Below are 27,799 nucleotides of genomic sequence, written 5' to 3' on the forward strand. Positions count from 1 at the left end.
CAAAAATTACATAGATAGCGTGGTTTGTATAAAAAAATTTACAGGTATAGCAATTCAGTTTTGAGGGAGTTTAATTCTGAAAATCACTTTTACGAATTTGGCCGAAATATGGGTTGATATTCGATTATCGGAAAATCAAATTCTTGAGTAGTTTTTATTTATTTTTTCCTTTTTTTTCTAAAAAGTGAGGGAAAGAGAATTAGAAAAAAAATAAAAAATAATTACTTAGAAGATATATTTAGAAAACTAATTATTAAAAAAACAATAATTTTAAAAGTAATTATTTTTAAGAAATCATCATTTAGAAAATTATATATTTTATAAAATATTTTTTAGAAAAATAAATATTTAGTAAAGTAATTAGTTAGTTTTTTGTTGAAATTCAAATATGTAATATTAATGTTTATTTGTTTTTAATTCAAAAACAGAAAATGAAGAAAACTTTTAAATAAATAAAATAAGTAATTAAAATGTAAAAAATAATTGTTTTTGTAAATAATAAAAAAATTGTAACAAAAAATATTAAAAATTTATTGGATAACAAAGTTTTTTTTTTTTTTTTTTGTATTATGTAGCATGTGATTAAATGGAATATGTGTTTAGTAAATATGATGGAGAAGATTAGAAGATTTATTGTTATATTTAATAAATTTGAAAATGTAAAACATTTAAGAATTAAGTTGGATAATTTCGTGTTTGATTAAAATTAATAATATAAATAAGGATTTAAGTACAATTAAGTAAAGCAAACAAAAATGAACAACTAAAAAAATAAATTTGGATTTGAATAAAACAAATGTATGAGTAAATGATTAATGACATATTAGAAAAATACAATTAAGTTATTGATAGGAAGTTAAGTTTGTCGGCAAAGTTATTTGAAATTATGTGGTTTGATATAATAAGAGTATCACTTTGTACAACATTATTTCTTTTTATGTTCATTTTAATCTAAATGCTTAACTATTTTGAATTCTCGTCTCCTGACTAGATTATGATAGACTTGTGAAATTTCATGTGTTAGTCACTAATATTTTTATTTAAGTTTTTTATTGTCATAAATTTTATTCAATTCATCCAACCTATGTAGACTTTAGAATTGTGGTGAATATATTTGCATACAACAAGCACATGGAAATATGGTAAGTGAGGTTTCTAAAACTTTTCACAATGGCACTACCTTTTATCTAGTCTAACAACAAATTTTGTAATTGGTTGAACCTATTTTGTATTGATCATCTCCTCGACCACAACCATGTGCTATTCTTGTCAATTCAAGCACTCTATGAGTGTTTAATTTTGAATGAGCATCTTCTTAAACCTTTAATACAACTTTAGAATAAACAAGACATGACTAGTAGTAAATCTCACAATTCAGCAAAAACTATTACACAACATAACATAAGTAATATAATATAAAAGAATATAAAAAGATCACGAAAATCAACTATCAATGTCTTGTTTGTGTAATTAATCATAAGACTGTGCATTTATTTTGTATAAATGAAAACTAACACGAATCTCACGTAAATGATTATTAGTTAGGAAATGATTCAACTTCCTTATCTAAATTCTATTTCAATTATATTTTGTTTTTCAATTTGGTGTGATTTATTTCCTTACATCTTTAACTCTCAAATAAATAAATTTTCAATTAATCAAAATTAATTATTAATTTTTTTTGTTAGTAAACAATTATGTATCATCATCCACGTAGTTATTTAAACAATATATTAATTGTAATATTACTATATTGAAATAAATATATTTTAGTTATTTTTAAATTATTTTTAGATTCATTTATTTATTTAATTATTATATTAACCGTTTTAAATAAAGAAAACAAAAATCTAGTTTGAATAACTGAAATCTAAATGGTTAACGCACTTCACGAAATCGAAAATAATGGTCATAATTCTTTAAAAAACAAAAAACAAATTTCCACCTTAGAAAGTGATGTGTTCTACCTAACTAATTAAAATGCAAACTATTCTACATTAAAAGCACAAATATTTACAAGGCATATCTCACAAACTATCTTCTTATAAAATCTTAATTATAACATTAAAAACTATATAAATAGTCATTTACAAATTCAATTTAAATTACTCCATATGTATATACGAGAATTATTTATTTATGAAACTCTATATAATCGTGTCAAGACTTTCAATATTAAAACATATTTTGCAATTCAACAATGAAAGCTCAACTAATTAACAAATCTTAATTATAAAAAAATTGAACTATAATAGATATATATTTTTTATTTTCATGTTTTCAATAAACATGAAATTAACAATGTTAATTATAGAACATTGCATTGATTATTGTTTTAAACTATAGTAGTTGTTGAGTTCTATTTTGAAAGCGAAAAAGTTTTAGCATGTGTAATACTAGCTTCACCATGGAAGTGAAACAGTGAAAGTGTGTGTGGAGCCACACCTAGCACATTCAGACACGAGCATTCAAACTATTAACTTGTGTTGAGTTTGTTAGGTATTTTAGTTTCAAATGTCTATTTAAAGCCTTTTCTTTCTATTTAATAATTTGTTTTCACATATACTTTAATATTAATCTCTTCAAAAACACCATTTGCTTTTACACACTCTCACTCACACACGCTCAATTTTAGTTTCAGATGGCACCTTCTTTTTCTTTTACGATAACGGCCATTCTTTTACTTTTCCTCACGGCGGTGCTTCCGACCACGGCGGAGCAATGCGACGCTAAATCAGAGGGAGGCTGTCGCGACAAGGTGGAGTCCTTGAAGTTGAAGGTGATAGCAATATTCAGCATACTGGCCACCAGCGTCATCGGGGTTTCGCTTCCACTGTTCTCCCGGTTGATTCCCGCCCTGCGGCCGGACCGCGACCTCTTCGTCCTCGTGAAGGCTTTCGCCTCCGGCGTAATACTCGCCACCGGTTACATGCACGTGTTGCCGGACTCTTTCGAAGATCTCACGTCGGAGTGCCTGCCGGAACGGCCGTGGCGGAAGTTTCCGTTCACCACCTTCATCGCCATGCTCTCCGCGGTTTTCACTCTCGTAATTGATTCCTGCTGCGTCAGTTGCTTGAAGAAGAAGGTCTCTGCCGCTGCTGCTACGAACGCTAACGCTTCAACTTGCCCTGAAGCCGGAGAGAGAAAGGAAGTGCAATTGTTCGGTCACAGTCATGGTGATGGCCATGGACATGATCTACATGCAGATGCCGAACAGTTGTTGCGGTATCGTGTTGTGGCTCAGGTTAGTTACCTTTTCAAAATGAAAGCAAAAAACTATTGCATTTTAATTTTTAGCAGTTAATGTTTAATGTGGTGTGGAATGGTTTAGGTGTTGGAGGTAGGGATTGTGGTGCACTCGGTGGTGATTGGTTTGTCAATGGGAGCTTCCATGAACCCTTGCACGATTAAGCCTCTCATTGCTGCGCTATGCTTCCATCAAATGTTTGAAGGAATGGGTTTAGGTGGTTGCATACTTCAGGTCATTCATCTTATCTATTCATTTTGTATGTTAACGTCATTCAAGAAAATTTAGAAGGAAGTATTGATTGTAGTGAGTGATTGTGGCAGGGTGAATATGGAATGAAGGTGAAGGGTACAATGGTTTTCTTCTTCTCAACAACAACACCTTTTGGGATTGCATTGGGGATAGCATTGTCGAATGTTTATAGCGATACGAGTTCAACATCGCTTATTGTAGAGGGGATTCTGAATGCTGTATCTGCAGGACTTTTGAACTACATGGCACTGGTTGAACTACTGGCTTCTGATTTTATGGGGCCTAAGCTACAAGACAGTAAAAAGATGATGGCTTTGGCCTTTCCGCAGTTTTGCTAGGTGCAGGGGGCATGTCAGTCATGGCAATATGGGCATAATGTTGTAGATCAAAATGCATTGTAGCTTCACTTTGTTAGATCAGAATTTTTGCTGCCTAGATATATATAATCTTTAGAGTTTTCTAAATTTTTTTTGCTTACATTTCATGAAAAATGGTTTGGCGAGTTTGTAACGGGAAGAGAGGCATCTAAGAAAGAATAAAATTTCTTTGAAACTACTAAAAGAAATCATTTAATAAATTTTTTTAAAATAAAATATTATATTATAATAAAATAATAATTTTTTTATAAGGTTAGAACACTCCTAGTGTTTCTTTAATTTATTTAATTCTTTGAAAAAAACAAGTATACATGTATACTCTATAAATTAAAAATTATAAACTAATATGAATAGACAAATATTTCGCCTAAAAAGAATTGCATAATTTGAGCACACACAAACCTTTCTACAAATAATGCATAAGAACCTGAAATCCTTGTTTGTACGTTCTAAGTGGCACCATTCTCCGGCGGCACAATCACCCTGTTGCGGTTGCGTCTTGGATTCTCAAGCTTTATTTAATAATTAATAAGAATAATAATAATTTAGCAGTTCCAATTTTGTGCTTCACTATCACTTTTACAACATCAAAGTAGAACAACACCCTCTACTTGTCTTACTCTACACTCTCTTCTACACTCTCTTCTATATTAAACAAAACCGTGGTTTAAAATCGCCATGACTTAACTTACAAATCCTAGTAATTACCTTAATGGAACTGAACCGGTATAAAGAACCCAACAAAAACCACAACGTTGGTGCTTTGTTTTTGTGGTTAGCAGTGTCCATGATCGCAGTTCTCGTAGTAGCTGCTGCTGTTCTTTCTTTAATAACCAAGTTTGAGGTTGGTCACTCTCATTCAGCTCAACTCACTTCTCACCCCACCAACGTTGTTCAGAAATACGCCTCTGCTCTTCAATTGGCTCTGCAGTTTTTCTACGTCCAGAAATGTAATCACTGCATATAATATTATAACACGGACTTTATATTGTTAAGATTGTTAATATGATTTGCAAATGCCCAAAGTTGATTTTTTGTTGTTGAAAAATTGTGCTTTGTAGCGGGTAAAGTGGAGAATCAGAGGGTTTTGTGGCGAGGGGATTCAGGGCTGCGAGATGGGAGTGAAGCGGATTTGGATTTGTCGAAAGGAATGTATGATGCTGGTGACCAAATCAAATTTGGGTTCCCCATGGCTTTCACTGCAACCGTGTTGTCTTGGGCGATTCTTGAATATGGAGATCGCATGGATGCGGTGAAGCAGCTACACTATGCACTTGAATCGTTAAAGTGGATCACTGATTATCTTGTTAATGCACACCCTTTTCCAGAAGTGCTCTACATTCAGGTCAACTATTTGTTTCCACTTAATGTTACTGGTTTCTGATTTTTTTTGTATAAATAATAGGTCTCTTTTAGGAGTTGCTGTTAGGATCCATTTGCAAGATAAGAGAATCTAGTGAGTTTTATATAGTATCTTCATCCTTCTAGTTACATTTACTAGTTTTGTGGTGTGATTCTTCAAATATTTTAGTGTGACTTTACTTTATTGCTTGGGCTCTCAATTTCCACTGTACCAGGGTTTTGGCAAGTTTCTTATCAAACACTATAAAGAAAATGAGTCAAATCAAACATAAATTTGTTTTTCTTGCCATTTTTACTCTGGTAAGCTGAATGAAACACGCTTTTGTTTTCTTGATTGAAGGTGGGGGATCCTGAGGTGGATCATAATTGCTGGGAAAGGCCTGAAGACATGCATGAAGAAAGGCCACTCACTCAAATTAACTCGTCTTCTCCAGGAACAGAAGTTGCGGCTGAAACTGCAGCTGCATTGGCCTCAGCATCTCTTGTTTTTAAGGAGATTGACTTCACTTATTCTAGGATTCTCCTACGACATGCTCAACAGCTGTTTATTTTTGCTGATACATATAGAGTTTCCTACTCTGTCAGCATCCCTCAAGTCAGGAACTACTATAACTCATCTGGTTTTGGGGATGAACTGTTATGGGCAGGTGTCTGGCTCTATCATGCAACTAAGGATCCATCATATCTCAATTATGTGACAGAGCAGAATGAGAAAGCATTTGGCAGTTTAGGAAGCTTATCGTGGTTTAGCTGGGATGATAAACATGCTGCAACTCAGGTACCAGCTATGATACAGTGTTTTTAGCTTTTAGTAAATAGTCCATGTGTATGATAAGTTTATAGACTTTATTCCTTAGTACCTTAAAAGTCATGCTAACCATGTTTTTTTTAATTGATTCTTAGTGTTAAAACTTCTTTTATTCTAAAAGTACGTAAAAATTGAACACTTTCTTTTGTTCACTTTTCCTTGGTAGCTCTCAGATGAATTAGGCATATTAATTCTTGTGATAGATATTCTGTTCATGCATTTTGTGATGTTGAACTAGGTTCTTTTGTCCAGAGTAAGTTTCTTCGGGGCAAGAAACATCCCAGATACGGAGAACCTTGACCTTCAGATGTACAGAGAAAGTGTTGAAATCCTCATCTGCACGCTTCTACCTGATTCACCAACAGCCACCACCAACAGAACTGAAAGTAGGATTGATTTCTTCCCTCTATCATTTGCATAACTTGTGTCAGCCTATTCTTTTTTGTTAATTCAGGCAAAAGGGTACCTAGAATTTCATGTTAACAATGCAAAAGATGGCAAAGAACATATCAAATATTAATTTCCCCATTGGATGAACCAAACCAACTATCGTCATGTAACAGGTGGACTGATATGGCTGGTGCCATGGAACTCTTTGCAACATTCAGTGGCTTCTGCATTCTTGGCTATTCTTTACAGTGACTACATGCAGACATCTCAAACCGAAATACTATATTGCGGTGGGAAATTGTATAAGCCAGTAGATCTTCGCAAGTTTGCCATTTCTCAGGTATGCAAGTCCTATAAAATGAGAGAAACATCTTCCATCCTTTTAACCATCACTGTATTTAGCTTCAAAATCTCCTAGTCAGTAAGCACCTATAATTAGTATAGGATGAATGTGACTCTATATTGCATTTATGGTTGAACAATTTCAGGCAGATTATGTGTTGGGTGAAAATCCTATGAAGATGAGTTATCTTGTGGGATATGGAACTCACAACCCCAATTACATACATCACAGAGGATCTTCTATTCCAGTTAATGCTACAACTGGTTGCAAGGATGGATTCAAGTGGCTTTACTCACCTTACCCCAATCCTAATGTAGCACTTGGGGCACTAGTTGGTGGTCCTTTCCTTAATGAGACATACAATGATTTCAGAAACAACTCTATGCAAGGTGAACCAACAACATACAATAGTGCCCTCTTTGTTGCTCTCTTGTCTGGTTTAGTTGCCAGTTCCACTGTACCATTCTCCTTCTAGAACTTGTATCATCCAAATCTGTTTGTGCCATATGTAAATAACCCTTTTCTGTATTACCTTCTTAGATAGCAATAACTTTTTAGCAAACCCTTCCAAAAGTTTTGCTTTGTTTGGCATCAACACCTACCTTCATTACAAGGAGCTTTTCTACTTTATTAAGAGATGCAAGATAATGCTTTATGTACAGAACTTCTAGATTCCGTTTCTTAACCTTGTGAATACACTCTTTCTGTTTGGTGTTTTTCTTTATCTTCAATAATGACCAATAATTAAGCAACAGGTTCTGCTTTTCTTTATCTGCTTCGCTAGCTGATTAGAACAACATTTATTAATTATTGATATTTTCAAACATCCATGATTTATAAGGAATGTACACGTAATATTATTAATTAATTTTTTTATCAATAATTGAAACTTATTACTTTATTTTCTAATCCGAGTTACTTCACCAATTAATAAATTTTGGTATTTTAGTTAGAATCTCACAAATGTTATATTATTACAGTCAATGGAATGCTTATTTCTTTTCTTTTTATACTTAAATAAATTTAAGTCAACATATCATTATTTAATATATCACATTTTTTAAGCAAATGCTTAATAAAATTATAAAAATTTGGTTTAAGTTTATTTATTTATTGTAGAATTATTATACTATTATCACCATTGCATTAAAAATATAATAATTAATTATAAGTAATAAGTGTTCAAGTTGTACTCAATCTCCTTACATAATGTCTCATTAGAGATAACAAACCAGATTATCATAAAAAGATGAAGTTATTTAAATAATAGTTAATGTTCTTTCTCATAATTTTTTACTAAAATAAAATTGCATTAATTTTTAAAAAATATTTAGAAGAAAGTTTTTATGACTATTCATTAACATTAATTGTAAAACAGATTTATATTGTGATATAAATTTAAATTATTCTCATCATCAAGGTTTTAGAGTTTACGAACATGTGAAAGTTTTCAAAACTTGTAAATTTAATTTGTAAACCTGTAAAAGTTTATCTAATATAAAAATAATATAAATAATATTAACAAATTATTAATGACATTGATGCATCACATTGTACTCCTAATAGAATAATAATTTAACATTTCTACTTCATACTAAAAGGAAATGTAGTAAATCACAACAATAAAATATTATAGCACATTAATGTGAAATTATATGAATAACTAAATTATATATAAATTCACAAAAAAAACATAAGTTGTTAATATGAAAATGATTCAAGAGTTAATTTTAAATAAGAAGTCTATTGAAATATTGTATTTGTGATAAAAGTAAGAAAAAAAGTCACATTTAATTTCAAACTCTTTAATTCATTATTGATTTATGAGTTCATTAGAGTTCATCACAAATTTCAATAGTTGATTAAATAAAGAGTCTGACATTTAATTATCTGAGTTTTTGTAACTAATAAAAAATTAAGAGTTAACTCCAAAGAATTGGGAACTTCTTGGTGGTAAATTTTGAGTGATTATGTTGTATTGTTGTTGGATCCACATGGAATATTCTGAATTTCCTTGTACGACAAATCTTTGTGGATTAATTTGATCTTGAAGAAAAAAAAAACAAAAAAAAACAGAGGGTAAAGAGGAAAGTGAGAAATTGCAACAATGAATAAAGCACATGCTGCTTATCTCAGAAATGGGTTTTTGTTGCCTTTCTTCTCTTTTTCTTCCCAACAAAGAGAAAGAAAGATAGGCACACATAGCCGTAACACCTTCATCTTCGTCATCATCATCTTCTTCCTTTAACTCGCTTTTCATCCTACCAGGTTCTCTCTCTCTCATGGTTCTTATCTTTTACAAGATTCCTCTTTTTATTGTTTTCCTCTCTCCCTTTGTTCCTTTTTTTTTTTTTTTTTTTTTTATCAGCACCCTTTGTTCCTTATCCAAACTCTCCAATTCTTTTCCCTTTTCCCCCGTTTGGTGTTTCGGTTGCACCTTTTCCCATCCAACTTTCGCTTCAATTTCGATTCCCCCCTTCTTCTCGTAGATCACTATAAAGTATTCAAGAAAAAAAATAGGGGAATCTCAGTTGATAGTGTTTAGGTTTGGGTTAGTTCTATTTGTCGAGATAATCGTTTGATGCATGGCTTTGATCGTTAACTGTTAGATGCAATAGATTTAAGCATGAGGGTTTTTTTATTATTTACAATAATAATAATAATTAAGAATAATTGTTGCTGAAAACAATGTCCGGAGGATTATAGCATATGAAAGAATTAACTTTTTTGTCGGTTGCTTGTTTTTCCAGTAGCATTGTTGATTTAGTTTTAATTTTGAAGGTATACTACGGTTACCCATTTGCATTAAGTTTCCTTGGTGTTGAACCTAGTTTCAAACAGAAACTGTACTTTGTTAAATTTTATGGGCATGTGTTGTTATAAAGTAGGTAGTTGGCTTGCCAATAGTTCCTGCAGAATAATGGCTCAGCATGGTTTGAATCAATTCTGTATTAGGTTTGATTAGAAGTCCTGGTCGTTGTATGAGATTTGAAATCTGGGGAACATGAACTATGCCGTGCTATTTGTCTAATATCGGTGATGTACTTATTCATTGTTAGAGTAGGTGGATGTTATAAACTTCCTAGTTTCTGGCTTTTAAAGGCCTCAGGACCCCAAAAATGTATGTTATGTACGAATTACTGTTTATAAAAGACATAATGTTTGTATTTATGTGTAGCTGCTATAACGCTCTTGCGTAGTGCAATTTCTTGGATCCATGATTGTAGCCTTGTTCACTATTGCGGTTGCTATGGTGTCATAATGTGTTCTGCTTCCTCTTGTCATCTCTAGCAAGTCTCTGGACAATTGAACTTTTGAGTTATATTATGTCAATTTTTATGCATTTTATTTTTATTAGCAGACAACTTATTTTCTTTATGAATAATAATGATATATGTCATATACTTCAATCACCATGATACTATCTGGCTTATGATATAGCAGATTATTAGTTTCCCTTCATTTTCTGTATTCCACCATTGATAACACTGCAGCATAATTTCTTGGTTGTATTTAATATTTGTGATATATATGAGTTTGGAAGAGGCAAACTCTGTGAAGCCTGGACACACACAAGCACCGGACACTGCAACACCTATAATTTAAAAAATGTAGTAGATGATGGCAACATGAATATGTATACACACGCTCACGTTGAACATTATTATGAATTATTTAAATTGACAATCAAGATTATATTCAAAATCATTTATAAAAAAATTAGTCAAATAGAACAATCTGAACACATTATTTCCTAATAGAAAAAATGGATCAATCAATTCTTCTCAAAATCAAAAGGTGAAAAGATGATCTAATTCATTTATGACATTTCACCCCTTTGTTGATCACCATCATTGAAAATTACAGCTTCTAAGTTAGATTCATATAGTGAAGATGGAAATACAAAATGTAAATGTGAAATAGACAGTTTGTTTGTTTAAAGGTGAAATAGAAACTTACACAATAAGTTTCTTACTTTCCAACTCCTTAAAGAGATCATTGTGTCTGCCCTCATTAATGTTGTATCCGAATGGTGTTGGAGCATGCTTGAGGAATGTTGGAGCTGCAAAAAAACGTTTTTTAAATTTGACACTTTAGCAAAGTGCTTGACATATGTTGTATGGGTATCGTATGTGTGCTGGTGTTGAACATGTGTTGGTCTCAGAGACATGGTATTGAAGAGTGTTTCTGAGCTTCATAACTATAAGATTAAAAGGTTGATGATTTTCTGGTGAATTGTGCTTTCATTTTACTTTTATTCTATACTTGGCATGCACATGGCTGCATCCTTATATTGTCAGTTCTGAAATTGGTTCTTACAATTGAAACCCAGTTACAGATGCCTCATATCTTCTTGCTTTGTCTTTGATTGAGTTTTACCATATATTTCTAGTTACAACGGTTTGTTACGAATTTTCATATTTTGAAATCCAAGGCTCATGTCTTTGCCCTAATGGACATTTATGATTACATTATCACAGCCAACTTTGTTATAATTTTCTCATATTGTTCTATTCAACATTGGGCAGGACATGGCAGCAGATGATGGTATGTCAGCTTTGAATTTTAAGCTGAGTCAGTCACATGAAACTTGGAAGCAGGAGATCGAAAGAAGTCAATCTCAAGTGGATGTGTTGGAGGCAAGGATAATGGAGGTAAAGGCTTGCATACATGGCTCAGAGGACGATGCAAGAAAGGAGTTAGAGGTTCTATGGCGAAGAGTCAAGACTACATCTACCCTGTTGTCCTACTTAAAATCAAAAGCTAGAATCATGGCGGTTCCTCATCTAGCCCATACATCTTGTGGCATAAAAAAGTTAGATGTAGTAGGGCTTGTTGACAAAGATGGGATTCCATTATCAGGTTGGTCTAGGAATGTTGATCTTTCTTCATTTGATGATCCAGACGAAGAATCTTGGTTAGGAATTAGCCGTCAGCTTGGTTCCTTGGACGAACAAGATGCAGTTTATATAGGTGAGATACTCAACTCTGTTCAGATGGTCACGGATGTGATGGAAGTCCTTGTCAAAAGGGTTTTATTGGCAGAATCAGAAACTACAATGGAGAGGGAAAAAGTGAGTTTAGGCCAGGAAGAAGTTATGCGGAAGTCTGCTCAGTTAGAGAGTATGTCCATGAAACTAGAGGAGATGGAGCGGTTTGCTTTGGGTACAAATGGTATTTTGAATGACATGCGGCAAAGAGTTGCAGATTTGGTTGAAGAAACAACTAGACAGAGACAACGTGCTTCTGAAAATGAAGAAGAGCTTTCTCGAGTGAAACGGGAATTTGAGTCTCTAAAGTCATATGTTAGTAGTTTAATCACAGTAAGAGAAACCTTACTTTCTTCAGAGAAGCAATTCCAAACTATTGAAAGGCTATTTGAACGGTAAATATTTATATATGCAATTGCTTATGTTTAAGTTTGGATTTTTATCTTTATTTGACCTGTTTCAAATTGTTTGACATAGATGGTCCACTTCCTGCTACATTCTTATGGTTAAATATACCTATTATATTTATACTGGATGGCATTAAATATACCTTCTATAATTCTTTTGAATTTGGATAATTATATTCTTCAAATGTTCTTGTATTTGTTGGCTTTTTCTTGGATGTTATAGATAGCCATTAGTTAGCTAGGAGAGTCTGAGGGAATCATAGTTCGTTAGTTAGGAGTTGCCTATAAATAAGAGCGGTTGAGGGGGAGAGTTGTCTTTGGATTTGGTAAATCTTTGGGTGAGAATCAGGTCCCTTGAATACCTGCGATGTAACACTGTTTTCCATAAACAAACATTATTTTCGTCTATAATTTGTTCCGGTTCTTGTCAGGGTTTGTACTAATGGAGGCTGGTTATAGCCATACAAGACAAAATAACTTTTGTATTACTGCTATTACTACACCAATTGAAGCACAAGTTTGAGACCCAAAAGTATGTTAATATGTAAGATATCTTGGGTAGGACGGGATGGACAGTGTGTATGTGCCTATGCAGTATTAATACATGATTGTGTAACACAGGCGTGTTAATATCCACATATTTTCCTGCTAATGGGGTTTAATTTAATTTCAATTCTCATAGTGCGTTTATGTTTTCTTTTTAAGACAAAGATTTATTTGTTTTACTGCTCGGTTTTTTCTCTTGAGCAGACTAGTTGGAAAGACTACTCAGTTGGAGGGTGAGAAAATGCAGAAAGAGGCTGAAGTTCAGAAACTTATGGAGGAGAATGTGAGGTTGAGTGCTATGCTTGACAAGAAAGAGGCCCAACTTCTAGCATTGAATGAACAGTGTAAAATGATGGCCTTGAGCTCTTCAAACCTGTAAATGCCATTGCACTCTACAAAATGCTGGCTTAGCTCTTTCTTGTTGACAACTGGAGGCTTCTAAGTGAAGCGTTACAGGATAATGACCATTTGTCAGAGGTCTTCTAATCCAGAAGGAATCATCCATGGAGGGCTCCATAAACATCATCAGTGCCTTTCATCTTAATTTCTGATTGCCATTTTAATGCCTCTTTCAAAACGGATTTTTTTTTCCTTAGAATGTAAACTCGGCGTAATTTTTAATGAGAAAAAGACGTGTCTCTTCGTTGTATATGTTCAAACCAGAAACCGAGTCATCAAACCCCGGTCAAATATATACCCATCAAATGTTTGAGATCAGCAAAAGATTTTTCTGTTCTATACTGGTAATACCCAGGTTTCTTCGCCGCAAAAGAAGTATTTTGCTGTGTATCATTAAATGTGTTCACCTTTTAGCCTGTGTTAAAAATGTAGTTAGAGATGTTGAGGGCTCTTTAGAATGAGATGATACACAGATTCAATGGTATAAAGAGATTTCTGTTGTTTTCAGAACATCCAATAATTTCTCATTCTATAATCCTCATGCTTTAATTACATTTTTTTGCAAGAACAAGTTGCACTGTCATATCGCTCCAGGATCACTCTATTTCTCACTTGCTTGAAGGATGTTGTGTGTTGGTATTCTCAGAACATAACAGAGACATATAATACCAGGATAATTGAACTGTGCACGTGAAGTACTTTCAACTTGGAAAACAAGATAAAACAGACTAGATCAAACTCTATTTTGCAAATGTTGAAATGAAACTATAGATGCCAACCATGTTCAAGGTTTCCCCTGCAAAGAAATAGTCACAGTAATATATTGCATAGAAGATTGTATGATGATGATATTCACATCAGACCTGCCAATACACCATAAGTTTGGAACCAAATTATTAATTTCGTTAGTAGTACAAAAACTAAAATTTAAATTTTGGAAGAAAGCACCATGAGAACTAGTAAAAGGAGTCATAGGTTCAACAATAAAAATAACCTCAGGCTTTTGCTCATGAATGATATACTAAAACATGTTCAAGGTTCTGTCATTGGCAATCCCTTCACATTTCAAAGCAACCCTTTAAGATCTGAGACTTTTTCTTTTGACCAATTTTAGTGGTCTTCTTTGGTTATGTAAAAGTTCTTAGGAGGTCTGTCAGGTTTCATGCTAGATGGGATCACTTGTAAGGAGATAGTCTCATCTTCAATATCATCTTATTCACTTAAGGACTTTTCCTTCTGCTACATTCTATCAGTCCAGAATTTTGGAAACCAAATTGGCTTCCACAGCAAGCCTGGAGTTGGAAGCAATTCTTTAACAACAGAGCCAAATTCAACATCAGCCATATAAGAAGAAATAGCCCTAGCTTTAACATCAGGAGAAGCAATAGCTTCACCTTAAGGATCCTTGTTACTCAAACTACGAATATTATTTAAGAGCTAAATATGGCCTCTTATTGATCTAAAACATTAAAAGTATGAATGATAGGAATATCTTCAACAAACCTATTCTCTAAAGCAACATTAGAAATGTTCAAACCTACCTCCACCAAACAAATGATAGGTTCCAAGAGTGGCATATCAGCTAGGTCGTTAGGGAGGACAAAGTAGGTCGGGTTGGCCCACCAATTCGTATTGGTCTTGTCTGTTTAACTCGTCAACCTACCAAGTCACAAGCGGGAAGGTCAACATCCTTCTTTATTTTTTGCACTTTAAAAAAAATTAAAGAGTGGCGAGCGATTCTGTCAACTCACTCTATGACAAAGCGAGTTACCAATTTCAGTTTGTATAACTTTGGGGGGCCAGTCCAGCCCACTCGATTTTAATGAACTAGTGACGGATCAGAGCAAAACAGGTTAAGTTAGTCTCTTTTTCCATCCCTACTCTCGAAAACAATAATAACATTAACTACTAATGTTATTATAAAAAAACATGTAACACCTTATCTTTCTATTTTTCTATTGTTTAGGTGTGTATAACCTTGCTGTTGTGAGAAAAAAATAGTATCTTTATAAAAAAAATGTTATATTATTCCAAGCTATTTTATTAAGAATGGAGTGATTTATAAAAAATCGATAATTTTACCTTCCAAATGCATTTAATCCCTAGTCACCTAATATTGGACTTAAGATTTGAATATGGGTGAGGTATTTCCCTTGTTCACACTAAGATTCCACACATTGAAGTACCAACTTTTAACAAATTTGAATATCAGCCTTAAGGACACTGATAATGACATGAAGATGACTTAGGCTACATTGAAATAATTTATTGGAATTATTTGTTCTTAGACAAATCAATATTAAAAAGCCTTGATAAGTCTTAATTCAATAACCTAGAATGAACTTTGGTTGATCCAAGAATTCACCACACATAATGATCAATCAACCAAGGCCACCTTGATCAACTAAGCATACATGCATATTTAATAGTATTACATTTTATTGCAAAATACAAATACATTAAAATTGATATCTTATTCGGTCATCATTAAAAAATATTTAAAATATATGAACTTAAATTTTGATGTTACTTGAAATAAGAAAAATTATCATGTATAACTAACTAATTTGGTGTTAAATAATATAATATAAGAATGCTTAAACTTTTTATGCTTTCAATCTCATTTAGTAACATTGCTGTTAATCTCTTATTAAATTATAAGGACTTACTATGAAATTAAAATTATAAAAGAAGTATCATTTTAAATAAATGTTTATAAGTTTAAGAAAGACATTTTTAGTACATTTTTGGTAATTAAAATAATATTAAGTAGCAATCATTACTAATTAAGTGTCGAATGAAAAAAATAAATTAAAAGTTCAGAAATACCATTGAAATTTTAAACCATAAGATCTACTCCAAAATAAGGGAAACAACAGAATCTATAACTTAACTTAAAAATAATATTAAAGCATACAATAATAATGAAAAATTATTATGTACTTGTGTCATGTGATATTATTTTCATTGTAAATAACCGTTTTTTTCAATTTGCTAAATTACTTGGAACTTATGCAAAAATATTTTGTCACTAACAATTTATAGAAATAAACTTTTAATTGGTTTAAATTGAAAAGGAAGGAATATAAGAACTTAATATTTTAAATTTTATAAATTAAGACGTGGACTTTAAGTTTAACTCAACCTCATACAATCGACTTATAATGTGATATTTGCATCCACGTGATTTTAAGCTTAACTAAATATTATAAAAACTGACTTATAAGGTGAGCTTTACACCCATTTATAAACTATGAAATGTTTTAATCTCTAGTCGATATGAGATCTCCAACCTACTCCTTGACGCCGAGACTGTCAACTCATGTGTGAGATTATATAATAAGTGGTCTGATAGCGGGTAACACTATAAACTCAACAAACTCTCGCTATGATATGCTCTAAACTTTAATACCATATTAAGAAGTGAACTTTAAGTTTAACCCAACCTACAAAATGTTTTTTTTAAATAAAAATGACATATATATACACTACAATAAAATCATTTAACTTAGAGACAAAAAATAATTATATTTATAAACTAAAAATTTATTGGTATCTAAAATAATTTTTAATATTAACAAAAAATTATAAAATACTTTCTAAATTTGTATCCAACATTAGCTATCAATGTTTTAGTTATTAAATATTTTAGATTCTATATTGGTTTTTAATTTTAAATTAAAGACTAATTTAGAACCTAAAGTAGTTAGTAGCTAAAATACTGGTAATAATGTTGAATATCAATTTAGAACCTATTTTATAAATTTTTATTGATAATATAAATTTTTTTAATCAATAATTTTTTAGTTTATAAGATAGTATATAACTTATAATAAGTGTTCTGAGTGATTATTTTTTATTTTTAAAATTAGTTATTATATGTGTGGGAGGTTTCATTAAGAAGGTGTAAGATAAGATAAGAAAAAGTGCAGCCAATAGATGAATGAAGGATTGTTGGAGAGAGGGACATGGGGAGGCAGACATAGGATGTGGTGTTTGGGAGGTGGATGAATGTCAACTTCAATGATCCTTAGGAATCTCTATTCTCATTGTCTTAACATAGTACTTGCCAATGCAACAAAGGGACACTACAATTGAATGTTCCATTATTAGGTAATGGTCATGTCTTATGTGCTGTAAATATTTCAAAGCACATTTTAAACATATTTTTATTGCTTCTTTACCTATTTATTAAGATTTATAAAATCATATAATTTGTTTTCATATTTGACAAGTTTTGTTTATAATTTTGCAGAATTTAATGTCAATGTGTAAAAAAAATAGTTTCTCGTATATTTTAAGCTTCAAGTTTTAACTTAGTAAATTGGATAATTTTTAATAAATATTAATAAGACAATAAAATAAAACTAAAATTAGATAAAATGGTTTCTTAACTTATATAGAATACGAAATATCGGTAGGTATAGGTGGTAGGGACTTGTATTTTTTAACCAAAAGATTTAAAGTTGATATATGAGTAATCTCACTTTAAATATGGAATAGACTATATTGGAACGAGAATATTCATGTCGATTGCATATAGGTCTTGAAGAAATTGTTGAAAATACCATATAAAATCTTGCAACACACTATATAGATTTGATATTGAAAGATTTTGATAAAAAGATCCCTCTTCATCATAAGATAATTTTCAAGGCTAAAAAAAATAGAATATATATTTATTCAAGAACTTATCTCATCACTCTTATGCGACAAAAGGAAAAGATTTGAAAATATTGGATTTAACTTATTTTGCACATCACTCCTTTCTTAGGGTTCTTATTGAGATCATGGGTAATGTGATTTTGGATAACAAAAAATTAATTTGTGGGGGAATCTCCTATTTATCAAAGTGTTTTGAATGGTTGATTAAGATGACAAACTAGTCATGTGACCTCTAGGTGAGGCAGTGGTAGAAGCTAAGGAGAAGATTCAAAATGAGTTGAATGATGTCAAGAAAAGGTAATAGTGTTATCTAAATTATTTATGATTTATTAGTTTTTGTCTTAATTTCAAAAACAAAGTCTTACTAAATTTATTTCATTATTTAGCTATGTGACTCAATGGAATATAATTAATGAGAAATATCATAATCAACTTCCTCATCCACTTCATATCAAGAACCAATATTTTTTTATAAAAAACTTTCATGTTAAGCATCACTGTGCTACTTGACATCTCAGCTAGGCTGACATCTCAAGTAACAACAATCATTTGTCATCACATGAAAAAAATATTATTAAAAAAATACAAAAATATGGGAGGATTAGACTAAAACTCATATGTTAACAAAAATGATACATAGGTAGATTATACCTATTAATAAATAATTCTAAGAACAGACTAGATGGAAACTTATTATACCAATGAAAGGATTCTCTATGAATAAATCATAAATTAGTCAACTTATCAGCACACACATTCCCTTCACAAAAAATATAAGTAACCCTAAACCTGATTTTTCTACAATAATTAAGACAAGTATGTGATAAGTTAAAAAAACAAACAAAATTTATAAATAATGTGATGAGAGAAGAAGAAATAATGTTAATAGATCACTTAACAATAAATAAATAGTATGCATTGTATTGTATGTGACTAAAATATATTTTATTTGCAACCTAGAAAGAATAAGAAACTAAATTTATACATAACATTTCATATCATATTAGTTAGATAATGGATCACCAGCTACAGCTTCACTAATGGATTAATGTCTTTGAGTAAGTGAACACAAGACATTATATATCATGGATGAATATGATTTCATTGGCTCCAGTAATTCTGAATTCCATTTTAAGGTATTATAACATATAAACCACTAAAAACAATATGTAACTTGCTCGATAAAAGACTAAAATCAAATAAAAATGTGGAAGATAACACATTATGCTACTACTTATAAATAAAATTATATTAAATAAGGCACCAAAATGGTTCGCATCACTGACATTATTAATAAACAATAAGATGGAAAAATAATAAACATCAAAGACACTAAGATGGAATAGTTATAGACATCTTGAGTGATTACGATTTTAATTTGGATTATCTACTTTAGAGGTCTATTTAAAGTGTTCAGATGTTCTGTTTTGCTATAAGAATAGGCAATTGTGCAATATCTTAAGTTGCTTTTTTTCTGTCATCTATTGATTTATGATATTTGTATGGAGTTTTAGTTATTGACTTTCTTATAGTTATGAATTTAAATATTAATTAAAGCTTAATCATAATATTTGATGTATGGTGTAAATGTCAATTTTAGAGTTTATAATTTTGTGATCCCTTTGTTATAAGGATAATGATACATTGACAACTCTAATTTTTTATACAACCACATTACAACTCGCAATATTATTATTTTAATATTTTTTTATACCACTTAATTACAAATTATTTTTTATTATATATATTTATTTCTAAACTCATCAGAGAAGTAATGTACAACTCTAAAAGTTATCAAACTATATTTTCTTCATTATAATCTCAAATTTGACTACCATTCTTTCAATAATTAATAATTTGTACTAAAATCATAAAGTAATTTTAATTTATAAAAAAATAATTAATTTATATTTTCTTTTTTCTTTAATTATTGAATGAAACTTTTGCTCAAACAAAATCTAAAAGCAAATATTATTTACGTGTGGGGTTTTTGATAAACCTCTTTTGTTAGAGTTAGAAAATGAAATGAAACATATGTAAAAGATGAAATATATAAGTTTAAAATTTTGGATGAATCCCATGTGATGGTGAGTGTGAAGAAAGTTTTGTTTAGTAGTGAATCTTGGATTTATGGTGATTGCAATCTTTCACAGCTCCCATTTGCACAAGTGGGATTTCATTGTACTTCATGCATCGGACACTTCAATTTTTCAATGCCAAATTGCTTATTCTTGTCGTTCAACTTCATGCACTCAAACTCTTTTACAATACAAAGCCACGAAACACTAAATTTTAAGAAAAATATTTTAAATATGATGATTGATTTAACGATATTATGTATCAAATTTTAAGTTAGAATATGCTAAATTACACTGTGGATGAGTAACCATATATTGTTTCAATTTAACCTCTGATCTTTAACTCTTTCTTTTTAAATGCTTAAAGAATAAATTTTGCCATTCACAACAACTCTATCCCGAGTTAAACATTTGGAGTGAAAAATACATCTAGTTTCTGGAAAAAAAAAAGACAGAAGAAAATGATATTTTAGAATATTTTAGAAAATTAAGAAGTAGAGTAAAGATTCCGTAAAATCAAACATAGTGAATATATTTTGGAAAGAGATGTATTGAAAAATGAGATAATATTAGGAGTTCAGATTTGGCACGCAAATTATAGGAGGAGTGACGAGTGTGAAAAGAAGGAAGTATCAAATAATTGAAATGAGTCTAATAAGGAGAGTGTCTTTACCTTGCTTTCCACTCTTTCATATTTATTTTAAATTCAATCAGATTTAATATCAATGATGTTTATCACATTGGATATCTCTCATTGAAATAAAATTATTATTTAATAATATATAAGTGATTCAAAACTTTATTTTATAAGATTGAATTAAAAAAAATACAATTCTTTTAAAAAAGATATTATTAGTGTCAATCACCGCATCTGATATATTGTCCACTTTGGAGGTTTGTACTCTATCACGGTTTTATTCTTAAAAGACGCCTCAGAGGATCGAGAGAGAAAAATGTATATAAATTGTCAACAACGATGTGAGGTTATATTGGACATACTAGAACAAGTCCCTCAATCGAAGTCTAAGGGAATGATTCCCCTAGTTAAAGGGTTTGGGAGCACATTTTTGTTTTCAAAAACGCCTTTTAAGGATAAAACCGTGACGGAACATCGACCTCCAAAGTGGACAATACATCAAATGCGATGATTGATCCCAGTGATGTTATCTCTCAGACTTAAGATCAAAACACTATATAAGTAAATATAAATTTATTTTTTAAGTCAATTTTATAAATTTGAGTTAATTTTAAATTTTATTTCTTAATAATGTATGCTGTACCGATATGGGCGAGACCGACCCCTCGTCTCTCTGACCGAGACCCACCTGACTGCCCGAGACCTAGTCTACCTGACCAAAACCAGAGAACCTTGGCCGAGACCTAAGACTTGGCCGAGAGGCCGAGGCCGACGGCCTACCGGATCGAGACTAGGAAAACCTGGCCGAGACCTTAAAGACTTGGCCAAGACGACCGAGACCATGGAATCCTGACCGACGGCCGACCCATATTACCGTTAATGCTCAAACTAAGGTCAGTGAAGTTAATTCGTCATTAAGGATTTGGTAATACAATCCTAAGCGGTATCCACTCCGATAAACAGGCCCAACAAGGTAGACCCATTAAAATAATATAAATAACACGCATCCCAAGGAATAAGGTACGTCATTTATTACTGTTCACCTACCAGAACACCATCACTCGTTTTACTGACTTGAGCGTCGGAGTGTCTTCACAGGTACTCTACCATCCGATGTTCACCCGATATGGAGTACCGAAAGAGAAATAGAAAGACGAGAAGAATCCCAGTCCATCTCTCTAGTAGAAACATATACTATTTGTATTTTAACCTTTACTCGTATTAAGTTTAAGTTCAGCAATGATTTGTTTTAACACTTACTTGATTCACTTGAGAATTACATAATTTGGTGTGACTTTGAGCTTAATCAGTATTCAGTAATCCTTAGACAAGCATAGTGTGATGGGACAGAGTGAAGTGAGTTGTATAAAGCAGCATTGTGATACCCATCACAACATTTACCTATCTTTCATTCTATCCTTTTTCCTGTCATCATTAGATCCAAAAGTAATTACTAACTGTTTTTTAATAATTAAATGTTTGAATTTGGTGCATTCTACATTTGTTAGGAAAAATGTGAAGGTTTTTCCTTTGATGGTTGCAATTGTGAGAGACATGTAGGAGCAATTTGGGTGTGGTCTGGTACATGTCCCCACAACCACGTGACCCTGTTTCTCTTGCTGAAATTCTCCTCTCCACACTCAGCAATGTGCAATGATAAATGGCTCACTCCACTCCACACTTTTCCCTTAAGAGAAGTTTGAAGTTTGAAGTTAGAAGTTTGAAAGTGAGTAACAGAAAGAGAAAATGGGCATAAGAAAATCCAACCAAGCAGAAGTGGTGAAGCAAATAGTGAGAAGGTGTTCAAGTTTTGGAAAGAAACAGGGCTACAATGAAGAGGGTCTTCCTGAAGATGTGCCAAAAGGGCACTTTGCAGTGTATGTTGGTGAAAACAGGACAAGATATATTGTCCCAATTTCATGGTTGCCTCATCCACAGTTTCAGACTCTTCTCCAAAGAGCTGAAGAGGAGTTTGGGTTCAATCATGACATGGGCCTTACAATCCCATGTGATGAACTTGTTTTTGAGTTTCTTACCTCCATGATTAGATGAGAATCTACCAACTACTTCATCTCTTCCATCTCTAAACCACTAATAACATTTTTACTTTTCCTTCTGTAATTCTAATTCTAATTGTATATACCTTCATGCTTCTCATTTCTTTTCTTAATTAACTTCTCTCCTACCCTTATTTTTCACTTTAATTCATCTACTTCTATCTATAAATAAACTTATATCCGGAAATATTATCCAAATTCAATCCAATACTGAAGAAAATATATATATTTACTGAAAATAAGTATATGTATTTATTATAAAAGTATATTTAAGTCTAACTCGATCTCTTAAAACTGGCTCATAAAATAAGATTTACACCAGTTATATACCATGAATTGTCCTAATGTTGAAATTCCAACAATATTTATCCTTCCTTCTTAAAGTTATTAAAATATTTTTATAGTTTGTTTGATGTTCCATCTTAAAAGTTTTCAATTTATGTCATTATAACTTCTTTATTGATATTTGGCATCCAAGAGAAGAAACTATGTGGTTTTTTATAACATCATATTTTGTTTACTTTAAGTTTTATGTTTATATATTTGGATGAGTGTAGGATGAGTATGAATTTTTATTTTAAAACTAAAGATAAAATATGATGATTCTTTGTTTAATAATAAACCTTCTATCTAACAATTAATATCACTTTTTAACAAATTTAAAGTAAACTATTGGGGAGATCTTCACTTGTGGGGTCATAGCCAACGTAAAAAAAAGGTAGAAACCAATTTTAACTCAAATTCTTAATCCAATTTTAAAAATTTCAATGTGTTCATTTGTATATATATATAATATAAAAAAAAATGTTTCTAAGTACTATTTGATGCAGAAGCATACAAAAATTCAAGCTTATCCCATGAGATTCTTTCCTGTTGTGTTTTGTGAAAAAATTGTACAGTCTCATTCACAAAATGTCCAATAAAACTAGATAATCCTTGGTGCTCAAAATCTTATTATTTATCATATATAAAATAAAATTTCTTCAAATTGAAGATACATATTTTTGACGAATAATAAATTCTTCATTTTTCTCTTTCACATAATAATTTACTTTAATTTAAGAATTTATTTTTGTATGTGACTTCATCATTTAAGTAAAAAAAAAATATTTAACTAAAAGAATTCTCATATTAATTTGATGAGAAAATATATTTAACTAAAAAATATATGTCAAATTGTGATTATGAGAAACACAAAATAATTTAATAATCCATCATTTATCACCTTTTACCAATTTCCCTTGAAATCTAAAACGACAAGGACAATAACATTTTTTACCTCCACATTTAGTAACCTCTAGGTCATTTGCATATTGTCTGAATGTACCTCACTTCTCACAACCTAATAATACACATGTATTTTTTTCTCGTTGGTCATTCGATTTATCTTACCTTAATATAACAATAACAAAGTCAAACTCACAAACAATCTTTCTTGTCCACTTTAACATGTTATCCTGAATAACAAATACCTACTAAAACTTATGACAATTTTATATTTCATTAACCAAATACATTTCATAGATACACAATATGTAAATACTTTTGTGACAGTGACTTTATCTTATTTATCGTAAATGCATCATTGCATTCATTATGTAATACATTATAAAATATTTGCTACTCCATATCAAAATCATATAACCTCCTTGCCATACATCAACACCATAATATTCTGATGTAAAACCTTTGATGCATGCAAAAGTTCAATTCATGTTAGAAAAAAAAATCACAATTGTTTTTGTTTCAAATTATTTTTTTATCTTTAATATTTTTTATATTTGTCTAAATCACTTTATTTCACGGTTAAAAACATTATCTAAACAATTTAGAGAATAAAAAAAAATTATTAGACAAAAAATGTAAAAAAATTCAAAAAAATATAATTTAAAAATAAAATCATATTTAAGCCTACTTATATTTATCCATTTTAGCACCAACATAAAATTCTGATATTTTAAATATCAGTCACTTCATTTAGTCTATTTCGTTTAAATATCATTTCATAATATATTACAACATGGAAAATGTTAGTTTTCCATAAAGAAAGCTTAGGAGGATAAATTATTGTAATTTACAAATCGGTTTGTAGTAGTAGCTGCTTGTATTTTTAATCAATTTTTTAGATGATACCACTTTGTGAATGAAATATATCATATATTGAGAAATAAATATCCTACTTGTGTGCATTAGAAACTACATGATAATGTAAAGTCTGAACCACCAAAATTCAATGAATATATACTTTCTTTTAAATGGTCAAACATAAAAGAATATATTTACTTGGAAGATATTAAATATTTTTTAAGAAAATTATAATTATCATATGTAACTGAATTTATAAAAATATGGGTATATTTTTTTTCTAAAATTTAGTAGTATATTTAAAAATAGATTAGATTTGAATAAATTATGTTAGTAGCTAAATCATATCTAAGGACAATAATAGTCAGCAATTGAAAAATATTAAATTATTTCGTAATAATTTAGAATTAAAAATAATTAATAATTAAAATATTGATAATTAATATTGGATATCAATTTATAATTTTTTATTAATAATAGAAACTAATTATATACTAATAATTTTTTCTATAAAATAATATCTAAGTTAATTAATATAATAATTAATAATAAAAAAATTATTAAATTTTTTTTTATTTAATGGTTTTTTAGTATAATTTGAAATGAATTAAAATAGTGTGCATAAGGATCAAATAATTAATAACCTTTTATATATGAACAGGAAATAAAATTCATTAAATATAGTATCAGGAATGATTAGTTAAACCTAATAATAATAACATTGTAAAAGAAAAATAAATGATATCCCAACATTTTATTTAAAAAGCATGAAAATAACAATTATCTCTAATCAAATTATAAAAAGTATTTTGTTAAACAATATTATTAACCAAAATCATTATCTTATTAATGTATGTAAAAATAAATTAAAGAGTTTGGGGAGGGTCTAATCCCACTTAAAAGGGATTTCGATGAATAATTTGGGCTCAATTCCCTATCTAGCACCATTTACATCTTTATTTCCCTATCTAGCACCCTTTTGTTTTTATTTCCCTATCTAGCACTCTTTTATATTTTATTTCCCTATCTAGCACCATTTTAAAAATAAATAAATAAATAATAAATTATTATTTTTTTAATAATTTTAATTTTGAATGCATTAAAAAATAAATATTTTTAATGTTTAAAATAATTAGAAATATAATTAATGAATAAATAAATAAGTTTTTACAAAATAAAAATAAAAAAGTAATAAATTAAAAATGTTTACTTTAAAATTATTTTTTTTAAAAATGAAGAAAATAAAAAATTAAACTCTACAACAACATAAAAGTTGAATCTATAAACATAAATTAGTATTTATTTTTATTATTATTGATGATGTAATCATGTTAATTTCAAAGTAAAAAATACAGGACATATTTATAAAAAAAACCAATGTCAATTAGTATTAATTAATAGTGGACACATAAATAATATTGAAGTGTTTACCTAAATGCAAAATTCTAAAAAAAAACTAATACAAATGTTACACTTAATGCTTAAAAATGAGAAGAAAAAAATGCAAAAATAAATAAGTCTAGAAAATAAAAACAACAACAATAAAATAAAAACAAAAACCATAAATAAATAAATAAAGATTGTAGAAAAAATAATAATAACTAAAAACATAAAAGGTATAAAATAAAGAAAAAACAAAATAAGATAAAAGATATAAAAAAAATCAAATAAATCAAAACAAGATAAATATAAGAGATATAAGATGATACTAAATAAGTATATGTTGATCATAAAAAGGAAAATAAATTAGAGATGATCATTCATTTAATATGTTTCTAGTTATTATTATTTTTTCTGGCATTCTTTATTTATTTCTATTTATGTTTTTATTCATTAATTATATTTCTAACTATTTTAAATACTAAAAATATATTTTTTTAATGCATTCAAAATTAAAATTATAAAAAAAATTACTGGATTGTGCAATTCTCGTCATTAATTATGTTTCATTTTGCACAAACTATTTAATGAAAATATCAAATGAATGATCATCTTTTATTTATTTTCCTTTTTATGATCAACATATACTTATTTAATATCACCTTATATCTCTTATCTTTATCTTGTTTGAATTTTTTTTTTATATTTTATCTTTATCTTATTTTGTTTTGCTTTTATTTTATATCTTTTATGTTTTTAGTTGTTTTTTTTTTCTGTCATTCTTTATTTATATCTATTTTTTGTTTTTATTTTATTGTTGTTGTTTTTATTTTCTATACTTATTTTTTTGTCTCATTTTTAAGCATTAAGTGTAACATTTGTATTAGTTTTTTTTAGAATTTTGCATTTAGGTAAACACTTCAATATTATTTATGTGTCCACTATTAATTAATACTAATTGACTTTGGTTTTTTTTATAAATATGTCCTGTATTTTTTACTTAAAATTAACATGATTACATCATCAATAATAATAAAAATAAATACTAATTTATGTTTATAGATTCAACTTTTATGTTGTTGTAGAGTTTGATTTTTTATTTTCTTCATTTTTAAAAAAAATAATTTTAAAGTAAACATTTTTTATTTTTATTTTGTAAAAACTCATTTATTTATTCATTAATTATATTTCTAATTATTTTAAACATTAAAAATATTTATTTTTTAATGCATTCAAAATTAAAATTATTAAAAAATAATAATTTATTATTTATTTATTTATTTTTAAAATGGTGCTAGATAGGGAAATAAAAAATAAAAGAGTGCTAGATAGGGAAATAAAAACAAAAGGATGCTAGATAGGAAAATAAAGATGTAAATGGTGCTAGATAGGGAATTGAGCCGAATAATTTTTATTAAGGTTAAAATTAAAAAGAAAAAAAAAGTTTTGGTTGTCAATGGATGCCATTATTGATGGTACTATCGAAAAAGTATATGCTGCTTTTCAACTTCATCCTTTCTCACATCATTTTCTTTATCAGTCAAAAGTTGTTTCGAAGGAAAGCAAATAACTAATTTGAAAAATGTTTTTTTTTTCTTTTTACATATTTAATTAATGTCTACCAATACTCAATAAATATTAATATTTTAATTATTTATAATTTTAAAAAATATTTTAATATTTTGTTATGAAGGTAAGATGAGGTAGGGTGTTAAAATATATTATCCGACTGATATACTTATGGTTTTGTATTTAAATATGATAAAATTACTGAT

The 27,799-nt window shown here is 29.6% G+C and overlaps 3 protein-coding genes and 1 pseudogene across 3 annotated transcripts; all 4 read left to right on the top strand.

Annotated features, from left to right (window-relative positions):
• The first annotated feature begins 2,641 nt into the window (after positions 1-2,641).
• LOC137805699 (fe(2+) transport protein 2-like) lies at positions 2,642-3,994 on the top strand (annotated as a pseudogene).
• A 570-nt stretch (positions 3,995-4,564) lies between these two features.
• Positions 4,565-7,508, top strand: LOC137805979 (endoglucanase 24). The gene is made up of 6 exons (XM_068605853.2): positions 4,565-4,826; positions 4,938-5,221; positions 5,579-6,016; positions 6,285-6,432; positions 6,610-6,776; positions 6,925-7,508. The coding sequence occupies exons 1-6, from the start codon at positions 4,589-4,591 to the stop codon at positions 7,252-7,254; spliced, it is 1,605 nt and encodes a 534-aa protein (XP_068461954.1). The 5' UTR covers positions 4,565-4,588; the 3' UTR covers positions 7,255-7,508.
• Positions 7,509-8,839: 1,331 nt separating this feature from the next.
• On the top strand, positions 8,840-13,372 carry LOC137808463 (uncharacterized). The gene is made up of 3 exons (XM_068609591.2): positions 8,840-9,047; positions 11,309-12,165; positions 12,928-13,372. The coding sequence occupies exons 2-3, from the start codon at positions 11,312-11,314 to the stop codon at positions 13,100-13,102; spliced, it is 1,029 nt and encodes a 342-aa protein (XP_068465692.2). The 5' UTR covers positions 8,840-9,047; positions 11,309-11,311; the 3' UTR covers positions 13,103-13,372.
• Positions 13,373-22,172: 8,800 nt separating this feature from the next.
• Positions 22,173-22,623, top strand: LOC137808464 (auxin-responsive protein SAUR50). Its single transcript, XM_068609592.2, has one exon. It carries the CDS (start codon positions 22,249-22,251, stop codon positions 22,552-22,554), a length of 306 nt encoding a protein of 101 aa, XP_068465693.1. The 5' UTR covers positions 22,173-22,248; the 3' UTR covers positions 22,555-22,623.
• Positions 22,624-27,799: the final 5,176 nt, after the last annotated feature.

Source organism: Phaseolus vulgaris, chromosome 3, assembly GCF_051622355.1.
Source record: "Phaseolus vulgaris cultivar YP4 chromosome 3, ASM5162235v1, whole genome shotgun sequence".
Classification (NCBI taxonomy): Eukaryota; Viridiplantae; Streptophyta; class Magnoliopsida; order Fabales; family Fabaceae; genus Phaseolus; species Phaseolus vulgaris.